The sequence below is a fragment of the Alosa sapidissima genome, chromosome 3, assembly GCF_018492685.1.
Source record: "Alosa sapidissima isolate fAloSap1 chromosome 3, fAloSap1.pri, whole genome shotgun sequence".
Lineage (NCBI taxonomy): Eukaryota > Metazoa > Chordata > Actinopteri > Clupeiformes > Clupeidae > Alosa > Alosa sapidissima.
Window position 1 is genome coordinate 38541406 of NC_055959.1, and position 13012 is coordinate 38554417.

The window sequence follows — 13012 nt, forward strand, 5'->3', positions numbered from 1 at the left end:
GGTTAACATTAGGCTATATTAATTCAACTCTGACATGAAATGTTTGCTCGATAACTTTAAATTCTTAGTGGGACATGCACAGAAAAGTGGGATGCTGGACAGGTCGCTAGGTGTGCTGAAAAACGCAGACCGGATTTGGGGGGGAAAAGCTGAAAAAAACTGTAATGGATTACCTACATCGGTGCGCTGGAAAACACAGACCGGAGTTTTGAAAACAAACTGGATCGGGAGACCGGATCGGGATTTTCCCGTGCAGGCCGATCCCACATTTTTTGCTAATGTCGGCGGCCGATCCAATCCAAATATCGGATCGGGACATCCCTAAATTCTGAATATTTGATTATATAATCATTTTCTTCTCTGCTCCTGCAATCATTAGTATAGAGTGTGAACAGGATGGGTCTTACGCTATAGTCCAATTCATCTTTATTTCATAGTATCTGCGTTGGTTCAACCGGAAACCCTCTAGGAACAGATTTAAATGGTCTATATGAGCCAGAGTCTTAATGACTTTGCACTTGCTTTGCGCTCTCCTGCTGGTCTGGTCTGGTCATGTCTGGTCTGGGGTGTCCCCACCGCGGCCTACATCCCGTTAACGTTAGCAGGAACACTTAGCAGGAACAGAAAACATCAGCTGTGTGTGTGAGTAAGCCTTCAGACAGGCAGGCCGTAGGGATGCATTTACGCCTTCATGCGTTTACCTTCCCATGTGATTCAGCTATGCTGTTGCTTGCTGCTGATGCTGCTACAGTTCAGGCATGCCCTGTCAGGTCCGTCAGCGTCCTCCGGGAATGCCTGATGTCCTCACATTCTCCTGTCCTGAGTGTTCTTGCCTGCTTGCCTGCCTGCCTGTCTCCCTGTGTGCCGATGTGTAGCTTAAGGGGGTGAAGTTTATGTGTGTGTGTGCGTGTGTTTGGGTGTGGTACTGCCGCAGATGAGTGATGTCTGATGCGAGCCAGGATCAGTGAGACACGCCCTGGTCCACGCCCTGCGTTCTTGTGCTGCCTACCCACAATGCAGTGCTCCGTGCTGAGGCATGGGGAGTTCAGGGGGCCCCTCTTCTTGCTTACTTTCTCTCTCTCTCTCTCCCCTACCCTTCATCTCTCACTCTCTCTCTCTCTCTCTCTCTCTCTCTCTCTCTCTCTCTCTCCCCTACCCTTCATCTCTCACTCTCTCTCTCTTTTTCCCCTGTTCACCCTCTCATTATTTCTCTCTCCTTTCTCTGTGTGCTTCTCTTGCTACTTGTTTGTCTCAATCTTGCTCTTTCTTTCTTTCTTTCTTTCTTTCTTTCTTTCTTTCTGTCTCCATATGTCTGTTTCTCTGCTCACTCTTCCCCCCCCCCACTCCTTCTCTTTTGGTCTGCTTTCACATGCACATATGCTCAAACACACAGCTCAGCAGATTCCGTTGTGTCGAGTTGTTTTGAAGCTGCGACATGTGTCTGTGTGTGAGATTCATAAGGTTCACCCATGACGTTTTGCTGGTGATCAACATTTGAGTATATTTCTTCATTGTTGTGTAAATTTATATATATATATATGTATATATAATGAAAGCTTAAATTCTAACTCTGTAAGCGTTCTCACCATGAGTCAAATTCCATGTCTTAGTCATAAGAGAGCCTGTAATTAACAGATGGTTAGATGAGCAGCTAGTTTTCCTGGCTCCTGGATTAAACCTTAATTCTAGTCCCAGACTAGAAGGGCGTTTTCAGTGGAGATTGTCATTAAGGTTCTCCTCTAGTCTGAGACTAGTGCTCAGTCCGTGTGTGTGTGTGTGATTCATAAACAGTCAATGGAGATTGTCATTAAAGTTCTCCTCTAGTCTGGGACTAGTGCTCAGTCCGTGTGTGTGTGTGTGTGTGTGTGATTCATAAACAGTCAATGGAGATTGTCATTAAAGTTCTCCTCTTGTCTGGGACTAGTGCTCGGTCCATGTCTGTGTGTGTGTGCTGGGACTAGTGCTCGGTCCATGTCTGGGGAAACTGGACACAGTGTTTATCCCTGTAGCAGACTTCCATCTCCAGCTGATGAATATATACATTTTTATTTAAAACTAACGCAACAAGGTCAAACGGATATCGTCATTGAAGAACAGTTTCGTTGCGCAAATTATATTGCACTATAAAGATGTGTCGGCTATATACAGCAAATCTCTCTCTGTAGTAGATCTATAATCATCCGTGCATGCACATCCATGCATCCGTTCTCTATGTAGTATGACTATAATCATCTGTGTGTGTGTGTGTGTGTGTGTGTGCGTGTTTCACTGACCAGTATTCTGATGTGGTGGTCTCTCCACAGCCCTCTTCTCAGAGAAGGTGCGGAACATGTCTCCCGATGACATCAGAATCCCCCCAGAGCCACAAGGACGCTGTTCCAGTCAGCTACAGGTGTGTTATATCTCCCACACACACACACACACATAAACACACACACATAAACACACACACATAAACACACACACATAAACACACACACCTCCACATCCATCTCCTCCATCATGATCTTTGTCTCGCCCTTGTTGTTTGTGTGAACCAGTGTTAGAGTTCATTCACAGTGCCTTTACGTGTGTGTGTGTGTGTCTGTGTGTGTGTGTCTGTGTGTGTGTGTGTGTGTGTGTGTGTCTAAAGAGATGGTCTGGTGTGAGTGCAAAAGGGAAATAAACTTGTGTGTGTGGAGATCCAGAAGTAGCAGCAAGCAGTGAATCTGTGTGTGTAACCATGAGTGTGTGACTGTGTGTTTGTTTGTGTGTGAGTGTGTAGTGGATATGAGTCAGTGGGTATGACTGAGTGTGTAGTGTGTATGAGTGTGTAGTGGGTATGAGTGTGTTTGTGTGTGAGAGTGTGTGAATGTGAGGGTGTGTGGTCTCTTAAACCAAGCTCTGCAGTTATTTTTTAATGAGTTGGTTAGCATTGAGGCATGTGTTAAGGATGGGCTGTGTGTATAGGGATGGGATGGTGTGTGTGTGTGTGTCTCTGTCTGGCTAGGTGATTGTGTGTGCGTGTGTAGGTGTGTGTTTTCAGGGCCGTATGGCAGTGATTAGCAGCAGAAGCAGCAGTAGTGAATCAATCATCCCTAACTGGTCTTACATGTGTGTATCTGCGGTTAGGGGTGCGTGCGTGCGTGTGTGTGTGTGTGCGGCAGTGAGTCTCCCAGCCATCGCCGCTCTCTCCTCTGGGCCCAGCACTGCTGCTGGTGTTCCGTGTGTGTCTGTGGTTAGGAGATAGTGTGTGTGTGTGTGTGTGTGTGTGCGGCAGTGAGTCTCCCAGCCATCGCCGCTCTCTCCTCTGGGCCCAGCACTGCTGCTGGCGAGGCTTTGGTCCAGAGTCAGGAATGTTCTAGAAAGCCCACAGAAGCAGCATCGTGTGTAGGAGGAATGCAGCGTCTCCCATCGAGTCCCATTCTAGCTGAAGATCGTTAAGTCTGACCAGAAGAGCGCACTTGTGATTGGAAGTGGCCCTGAATGAGCATGAGCCCTTATTAATCCCACTTCTCCTTGCCACGTCGAAGCCACACCTGAGCCAGAACCAGCTGTTTTGGTGCGATCCAAAAATAAGACGTTACACAAAAGAAGACCTTACACAAAATAATATGTTACACAAAATGACGTGACTGCTCGTCTCCCTAAAGTCGTCTGATGAGAAGTGGTCTCGTACAAATCAATGAGCCCCCATTTCACGGCGAGTTCTAACGACTTGAAAGTTGCGTCATTTCACAATTTACGAGTTGACACAAGCGGTCACCACGTACAAATAGAACGCACACATAAGCTTGTTGTTTTGGAGCTGTTTTTGCCGTTTAAAGCTGTGATTGATAGGAGGAGTGGTTTCTTCCTCTTGTCTGCTCACGGTGCATCGCTATGGAAACTGCTTTTGGCAGAGGAATGTTGGAGTGGGGACGAAAGGGCGTCGGCCAAACACCTCAGCCGCCTCCCCCTCCGCCACCCCCTCAGGGCTCGTGCATCAGGCGTCGTCACCGTGACGAATATCCTGCCCCTGGAGCGATGCAAACAGCCCCGTGTGCAGAGAGAGAACCACAGTCTAGTTAATTACGCGCAACACCTGGACCAGGGCAGTGATTTGTGTGTTTGTCATTCTTTATTCATTATAATGACTCAATGGTTACCATGGTAACTAACTTTTTTTTGTATTCATCAGTTACACATATATATTTTTAATTATTATTATTTAAGTTGAATTATTAATTTGTAAAGTTAGTTGTAAATAATGCTGTTGCTGTTGTGGAGCCCCACCACGCCCACGCGGCCCTCTTGTTTTCGCCGATATCCTGCTCCTCAGAGTGGGGTTGAGCTTGTGGTCATACACACACTGGTCACCATGGCCACGGGCCAGCAGGGCCCCCCTCTTCTCGAGCCTAGTCGTCAGATTTGACCCTGTGGTATCAGAACCACACTCACACAAAAGGCCCATTCACAGCGCCATACGGAGAGGCCAGCTCATCACTCACTCATACTCATGACCGATGGCCATACTGACAGCCAGAGACGGACGCGGAGAGCAGACTATTAAACGGCCAGCTGAGCAAGCGCTGCGTATTAATTAAATTGGCGACATATCGTTGAGTAGAAATTCAAATGTATGGCTTCTTAATTAAATTGGGGACATATCGTTGGGTAGAAATTCAAATGTGTGACTTCTTAATTAAATTGGGGACATATCGTTGGGTAGAAATTCAAATGTGTGACTTCTTAATTAAATTGGGGACATATCGTTGGGTAGAAATTCAAATGTATGACTTCTTAATTAAATTGGGGACATATCGTTGGGTAGAAATTCAAATGTATGACTTCTTAATTAAATTGGGGACATATCGTTGGGTAGAAATTCAAATGTATGACTTCTGCCTTTCTTCTCCCCTTTCATGCTTTATCTTGTTTTTGTTGTTCCACAAAAGTTGAAATATCAATCACATGACGATGACAATCTTCGCCCATCTCATATGTGCTGTGTATGGGTGTGTTTAACAATGTGTTTAATATAGGGCTGTCAATCGATTAAAAAATTGAATCGAATTAATTACATACTCTGTGATTAATTAATCTAAATTGATCGCATATATAATTTTTGCTGTGAAAGTATTTTAAATATTTAAATTCAAATGAATCATTGAATAATCAGCATTAGTGACATTAAAGTTCAAAAACTCTTTTATTATTACAGTATTTTCACTGTTCAAATAATGGCCATAATAATCTATGATATGACCTAATATGCTGAGGAAATAAGTTCAAAAGTGCTTCGGGAAGTTTTTTTTCACATACAAGGCATTTCAGGCCACAGATATAACCTAAGGGACACAATGAAAATAAATGAACACTCCCCTCAATATCAACACTATTTCTGCAGAGGACTATTTTTATCAACACCATTAGGCCGTTTTTTAAAAGTAAATGTTCCGATCAATGATCTAGGCAGCACATTTTCTTCTCTCCTTCAATTAACAGTCTAATGGTTACTGACTAGAATGGCTCGGGGTCAATGGTTATACGGAATCGATTAATCTGTGTTATGTTTTTTAATTAGTTATTTTTTCTCAAATTAATTAATCGATTTTGACAGCCCTAGTTTAATAGTGTTTTATAGTGTTAATAATTATGTAATATGTGTGTTACGTAGAGGAATGTAGATCTTGACTGTGTAGGATGATTATAATTTGCCCATTGGTCTGTCCGCTTCATCAGGAGAAGATCCTGAAGTTGTACGAGCGAAAACAGCATGGAGCCTTTGACACCAACAGCCACATCCAGAAGAAGAAAGAGTTCCGGAACCCAAGGTAGTCTTCTGAATGAAAGCCTAACCGCCTGGCTAAACCAGGCATGCAACTGAAGCGTTCAGTTCACATCACTGTGCGTATGCTGCAGTTAGCCGCAATCAATGGAACTGGCTACACCAGAAGTGATGGCGGCCCGTACATTCTAAAAAAATAAACGATTCTTCTAAAACTATTTTACTTATATTTATACCCTGAATAGAACACTTCAGTTGTGAGGCCGGTGTAGCCGGCTGTAAATCTCTGCCTACTATCTGAATCAAGCCGTATAAATATAAATAAGCCAGTTTGAAATGGTTACAATCTGTCCATATTATTTTTTTCGTATTGTCTTAGAAGTGTTTGAGTTCCAGACACCATCATAAACAAACTTGTGTTAGTGTCATGGCAACTGCACTTCATCATACTACCTGCACACACTGCAACACAAACCCAGAGTGTTCGAATTTCTGTACCTCAGAGATTGTTTTGGAAAAGTATAAGTTTTTAGTGTTGCAATACACTGTTTTAATGTGGATAGAAGGGCTAAACGGAGAAATTGTTATTTAGATTTACCAGACATATTTCTATTTACTAACAGCTGTGTTAATGCTTTATTTACAGTATTTATGAGAAGCTTATCCAGTTCTGCGGCATCGATGAACTTGGAACGAACTATCCAAAGGTAAAATGCTGACTGCACCATGACCTTGCTCCAGGCCCGTTTGTATTCAGTGCTTGAAAAGCGTTCTGTGAATAATCATTAAGAAGTGACCTGACACAGATGTGACATTTCTCATGTTATTACAAAAGTTGCAAATGACATTGTGTCATTTTGTCTGTGGTGATTCTATGTTTCAGGACATGTTTGATCCCCATGGCTGGTCTGAGGACTCTTATTATGAAGCACTAGGTAAGCTCACTGCATATGTTTACACCAGGTCTGAACTCCCAAGCTATAGTGCTACTCTAGTTCTGCACTGCATCAAGTGCCATAAGGGAACTCGTTACTAGTTCCAGTTCCGAGGAAACCAGTACAATGTGTATTTCAATGCAAACCAATGAAGAGACGCACACAGCTGCACTCAGTCACACCAACAACTGGATGGGTTCTGGATGCAGAGAGTGTTTTTGTTCGCTGTGGCTTACAAGTCCAGTCGTGTTGCCTAGTCGAGTTGTCATCCTGAAGTGAAATGCCCTAAAAACAGCTTAGGGTTCTAAGGGTTAAGTCACCCTGAAGTGAGTTGAAGTGTTTTTTTTTCTTGTCCAGCCAAAGCTCAGAAGATCGAGATGGACAAACTGGAGAAGGCCAAAAAGGAGCGGACCAAGGTTAAGACCAAAGATCCTTGATTACTAGCTCCGCTTAGCCCTCTCTGGTTAAAACCCTGCCTGACTCCATACTCATGCTGGATTAAAACGCATCTGCCATACACCCTGGGGCCTTACTTTAAATGCTAGGCAAAGTGCAAAGTGTAATCTAACTAAAGCCTGCCTAAAAACTATGGAATATCTATTTGCTAATTTAATACCTCGAGAAAGATCCTAAGTACTAACAGCGGCCGGTCAGCTAAAAGCTGACTCGTGATGTCGTTAGTTTGTGCACGAGAACTTTGCTCATAGCGTGACTTTGCACTTTGCCCAGCATATGAATTAGGGCCCCTGGAGTCCAAAGCTGTCTGTTGCAGCTCTCTGTGTGCTCTGCCTCCAGATCGAGTTTGTGACCGGCACCAAGAAAGGCACCGCCACCAACGCTGCGTCCTCTGCAGGCAGCGCGGCCACGGCAACAGCAACAGGTATCGCATCGTACAAACAAACCAAACAGACACATATGCAGGAACACTCACTCACTCACTCTTACACACCAAACCAACTGATGACCGGCAGAGGTGAACACACACACACTCACTCTTACACACCAAACCAACTGATGACTGGCAGAGGTGTACACACCCTTACGCACGCTACATTATGGCAGCCACAGCCTTTCCCTCCAGTGGAAGCTATGTATAGGGCGCTCATACACACAGTCGGGCTACACAGGGCGTGCAACTGAGGCATTCTGGGTACAGAGCTGCTATGCACTTTTGAAAAAAAATGAGAGCAGTCCTTGCAAACCTTTGTCCCACTCTGCCAATGGAACGTTTCAGTGCTGCGCCGGGTGTAGCCGGACTCACACACCAAACCAACTGCTGGTAGCCAGCCGTAAATCCAGCCTCACAGCCACAGTCTTCTTCCACTGGGAACCACGTACAGGATACACACACACACACACACACACACACACACACACACACACACACACACACACCAGCCACACGCGCGCACGCTCACACACACACACACACACACACACAGTGTTGCTGTAGAAGTGTTGCTGTGCGTGCTGAGTTATCATGCTCTTGGGTTTGTAGCTACTTGTTTGTTCCAGTCTGAATGAGTCACAGGCTTCCGGTTGCTCACTCTCTCTCTCTCTAAACGCCATTCCTCCCTTTTTTCCCCTTTCTCTCCTTTCTCTCCCTTCATCTCCATGTCCACTCTTTCTCTCCCTTCATCTCATTCTTTCTCTCCCTTCATCTCCATATCCACTCTTCTATTACTCCTGACTTCTTGCAAATGTTCTCCCCTCTACTCTCACACACCCACTCTTATATTTAACACTTTCCTTCTCTTTCTTTCTCTCTTTCTTTCTTTCTCTCTCTTACTCTCTCTTTCCCTCTACCTCACTCTCTGCTTACATGCCTATATCTCCCTCACTCACTCACATTCTCATGCCCCCTCTCTCTCTTTCTCTCTATCTTTCTCTTTCTCTTTTAAATCAATTCAAATATGCTTTCTTGGCACAACTAATCATATGCTGCATTGCCTAAGCACTCTCAGGAGTAAAAGAAAATGCACACAAAAACATATAGAAACATACATTGTTACACTTCATCAATGCACTGTAAATTATGTAAGTATATATGCATATCCATGTGTGTGTGTGTGTGCACGCACTTCTGAGTGGGAATGTGGGTTATTGCAGTATGTGGAGTTTATAGGCGCGTCGCTCAGTGGTCAGTTGTATATGTAGTGTAGCTAGTATTGCACAATCGTCCTGCTCTCCTAATAAGTATCTGGGTTATTTGTAGTCTTCGATCTCAGAGAATTTTGGATATTTCGCTTGTGATTTCTGAATAGAAGTTGGAGAGAATCTCTTTGTAGTTTGGGCAGCTAGTGAGGAAGTGTAGCTCTGATTCAATTTCAGTAGATGCACAGCCTGTTCCCTTTAGGCATCCAGGTCTGCCTGCCTCTGCCTATTTCTATTGCCAGACTGTGATTGCTGAGACCACCTGGTCATGGTTTTTCGTAACTGAGTCTATCTCTCTCTCTCTCTCTCTCCCTTCCTCCCCCTCTCTCTCTCTCTCTCTCTCTCTCTCTCTCTCTCTCTCTCTCTCTCTCTCTCTCTCTCTCTCTCTCTCTCTCTCTCTCTCTCTCTATCTCTCTATCTCTCTCTCTCCCTCTCCCTCTCTCTCCCTCTGTCTCTCTCTCCCCCCCTCTCTCTCTCTCTCTCTCTCTCTCTCTCTCTCTCTCTCTCTCTCTCTCTCTCTATCCCTCTCCCTCTCTCTCTCTCTCTCCCTCCATCCCTGCTCCAGCAGAAGCGCAGAAGAGGAAGAGTAAGTGGGACTCTGCGGTGCCGGTCACGTTGGCTCAGCCTGCCCTCCTCACCACCACAGCCACGCTGCCCGGCGTCGTCTCGGTAACCACCACCGCCAGCGGCACCAAGACCACGGTCATCTCTGCCGTTGGCACCATCCTCAAGAAGTCCAAGCAGTGATCGCCATGCCAACAAAGCAGCCAATGAAAATGAGGGCAAAAATGTGTGTGTGCGTGCGTGCGTGCGCGCGCGTGCGTGTGTGTGTGCGTGCTTGTGTGTGTGTGCGTGCATTGGTCGAGGTCTTGGAGGTTCTGTAGCTGTGATCATGTCACAGACCCTGCCTGACCTGAAGATGACGCTGAATCCAACCCAAGAAGACCACCGGCCTTTTTGTCTTTCATTTTGTCCACCTATATATGTGTAGGGTTATGTGTAAAGGTGACTGGCAGTCACTCACTCTCTCTCTCTGTGTCTGTTTAAAGTGATAGCGTTTCCCTCTATCCTGTGATGGACTTGTCAGACCACTGGCTAACGCCGTTAGCGTCATTAGCATAGCTGGCCACAGCTCAATGTCCCAAGAGAACTGACCAGCCCACTGTGAACAAGAGGGACTCTTGCTTCTTTTACATGTCTGTGTTGTGGGATGGGGGGGACGCAGAAAATGTACACATAAAACTGTGGCTGTCATTTGCTTTTCTTTGGGGTTTTTTTTTGTCACATCTTTTCATTTCACCTGTTAGCCCAAGAAGCTTTGTCTGCCTGCGTATTTAAAGTAGTTTGTTTTCTGTGAAAAAGGAGACTGGGGGAGTTTGCGGTAGACTTCCTCTGTGTGGAGCGCTGGCTCATCAGCCTTCAACCTCAATTATGGAAACCGCTCTGCCTGTGTCTGAGGACTTCAGTGACCTAGGACCTGAATGACAAACGTTCTGTCTCTTCTTTTCTGCCGGATCTCGTCACTTTTAATGGTCTACTCTCAAAAGGGTTGTGCAAATAATTTTTTTACAAATGTACAGAGCAATCTGCAGATGGCAGCAATGCAAATTAAACGTTCATGGTTTCTTTATACCCAACTGTGTCTGAGATTGATTCTGTTTCATAGTCTGTTTTTTTCTTTATTACCGTACTACTACTACTGATATAACTACTACTACTACTACTACAGATATAACTACTACTACAGATATAACTACTACTACTGCTACTACTACAGATATAACTACTACTACTACTATAACTATAACTACTACTACTACAGATATAACTGCTACTACTATTACTACTACTATAACTACTACTACTACTACAGATATAACTACTACTATAACTATAACTACTACTACTACAGATATAACTACTACTACTACTACTGCTACTACTATTACTACTACTATAACTACTACTACTACTATAACTACTGCTACAGATATAACTACTACTACTACAGATATAACTACTACTGCTACTACTACTACTGCTACTACTATTACTACTACTATAACTACTACTACTACTATAACTACTGCTACAGATATAACTACTACTACTATAACTACTACTACTACAGATCTTATTACTACTACTACTACTACTGCTACTACTACTATAACTACTGCTACTACTACAACTATAACTACTACTACTACTACTACTACTATAACTACTACTACTACTACTACTACTACTATAACTACTACTACTGCTACTACTACTACTACCCTACAACTAGCGACAGGAGAACCCATCTTCATCATTACGGATGTTTGTGTTGATATTCACTAACGTAACTTAATGTCCACATCCAAATCCCAACTCCCAGCCCAGTGGGAACGTGGTTGGTGTCTTGACTGTTATCTAGAACAGCCTCGTGCTGCTTCAGGGCCGCACCTCCTTATGAGCCGACTGCAGTCTTGGGTCTGGACAGGCCTGTGTGATCCTTGTTGGGGGCTCTTAAGTGTGTGCAGACGTGTTCTTAAGATGGCACGGAATAGTTTTATATAGTTCAACTGTCCGCAGACCTTGGCATGAACAAGTCGTGAGGAATTCACTTCCCTATCCAGGGGCTTGTGTTTGAGTGCGGGTGTGTTTGTGTGTGTGTGTGTGTTATGATTTATTCCAGACATGAACCTGTTATCTCCACATCTGCCTTGCGTTGGGCTGAAATGCTAGGCTTCTGTGTCTGGTCCAAATGGTTGTGGAGCCTCTCACACAGGAATGCAGATGGGAAGCTTCGCTCAGATGAGTAGAGCTGGCCTGGGATTACTGGGAGGGTAGGAGTTCATAGAGATTATTTTAGCCTTCTACCTTTTGTTGGATTAAGATTAAATAGAATGTTCTGAGGATGTTCACAAACACTATAGGCTTTTGTTTGAACATAATGTGTAGTTTATGTTGTTGTTTATTTGCTTTTTAGCATGGCAGGGGTTGCAAGAAGGATTAAAAGCACTGTAAATCTGAGTGAAATGGGCGTGTAGGCTAGACATCCAGAAGCTGTCAATCATTATAAGCACTCGTGGAATATATTTTGCCAGGTATGCGGTCTAGATGCCAAGTGACAAGTCAGTTGAACAAATGCAATAGTTTTGTTTTCTTTTATAAATAAATTAGGTTAGAGTTCAAATCAGGTTAAATTCAGATACATATTAAGACCATATGTTGACCAAAAAAGGCATACAACTTTAAAGATAAGAGGGCCTAGTAAGTACATAATGGCTGTCATGGGGATGTTTGGCTTGATTTTGACACATGGCACTAGAGTAATATCATGTAAACAGGCTGTTGCAATCTAGCCTGACGAGCCAGATGCGTCTAGATTTCTAGGCTAGTGGCAATCCATCTCAGGAAAAAAGTTAACCATAGCCGGCGGCCAGTGTTCTGTGCTGTTATTGGCAAGGCCTGGCACGATCAAGAACACTTCTCCAACCGTTCATCTAACATGTTTTGCACAGGTGAGTCACCTGACACGCCCAGTGTTCCAAGGCAGGCCTCAACGACGTTGCGCCATACCCGATCTGCAATTGGCCAAACTTCAGTTGCCTTTGTTAAAAGTTGTATCATCTTTTGAAACTGGAGTCATATTTTAGTAACACCCATCCTGTTATTTATTTTATCAAAAAGCACGAAATAATTATTGTGCTGCTGAACTTTATTGCATTGTAAACATACGGTTTGTCATCGGTTCATTTGCTGCAGTCTGTTCACAGGACCCTGAAATAAACTGAATAAAAAACAATTCAGAAAGTCAAACTATTGTCATGTAAATTCAGAAGCTAGTGCGAGAAGAGTGCTTGTCACTTGCTGTTCCCACCACTCCAACTATGTTCTGTGATTGGAACGTGAGTCTCCGCTTTCAACTGTTTTCTTCTCACAATTTCTTAAAAAGTCGTTTCGTAGAAGTGATCTGTCATCGACAAAGTAAGATGTTTTAAAATGCTGTTGTGTGTTTTAGTTACATAATTAAAACTTGAACCCAAATTCTTATTTTTTCCCCTCACCTTAGCGTTCGCTCAGATAGTATTAATATTTTACCAGTGTTGTAATGTAACGGAGTACAAATACTTCGTTACTGTACTTAAGTAGACATTTCACGTATCTCTAATTTACTTCACTA

At 43.8% G+C, this 13012-nt stretch overlaps 1 protein-coding gene across 3 annotated transcripts in view; it reads left to right on the forward strand.

Annotated features, from left to right (window-relative positions):
* Nucleotides 1-10475, forward strand: part of LOC121705666 (SAP30 binding protein) — a 33552-nt gene extending 23077 nt beyond the window's left edge. For 2 of the 3 annotated variants that reach the window (XM_042086816.1, XM_042086814.1), the window contains exons 5-11: nt 2304-2392; nt 5704-5795; nt 6396-6456; nt 6633-6684; nt 7042-7100; nt 7480-7564; nt 9404-10475. In XM_042086816.1, coding sequence (XP_041942750.1) covers nt 2304-2392; nt 5704-5795; nt 6396-6456; nt 6633-6684; nt 7042-7100; nt 7480-7564; nt 9404-9585 — 620 coding nt within the window. In that variant the 3' untranslated portion in view covers nt 9586-10475. The remainder of the gene's footprint in view (nt 1-2303; nt 2393-5703; nt 5796-6395; nt 6457-6632; nt 6685-7041; nt 7101-7479; nt 7565-9403) is intronic. The other variant, XM_042086815.1, reaches the window with a different exon arrangement.
* The last annotated feature ends 2537 nt before the right edge of the window (nt 10476-13012 follow it).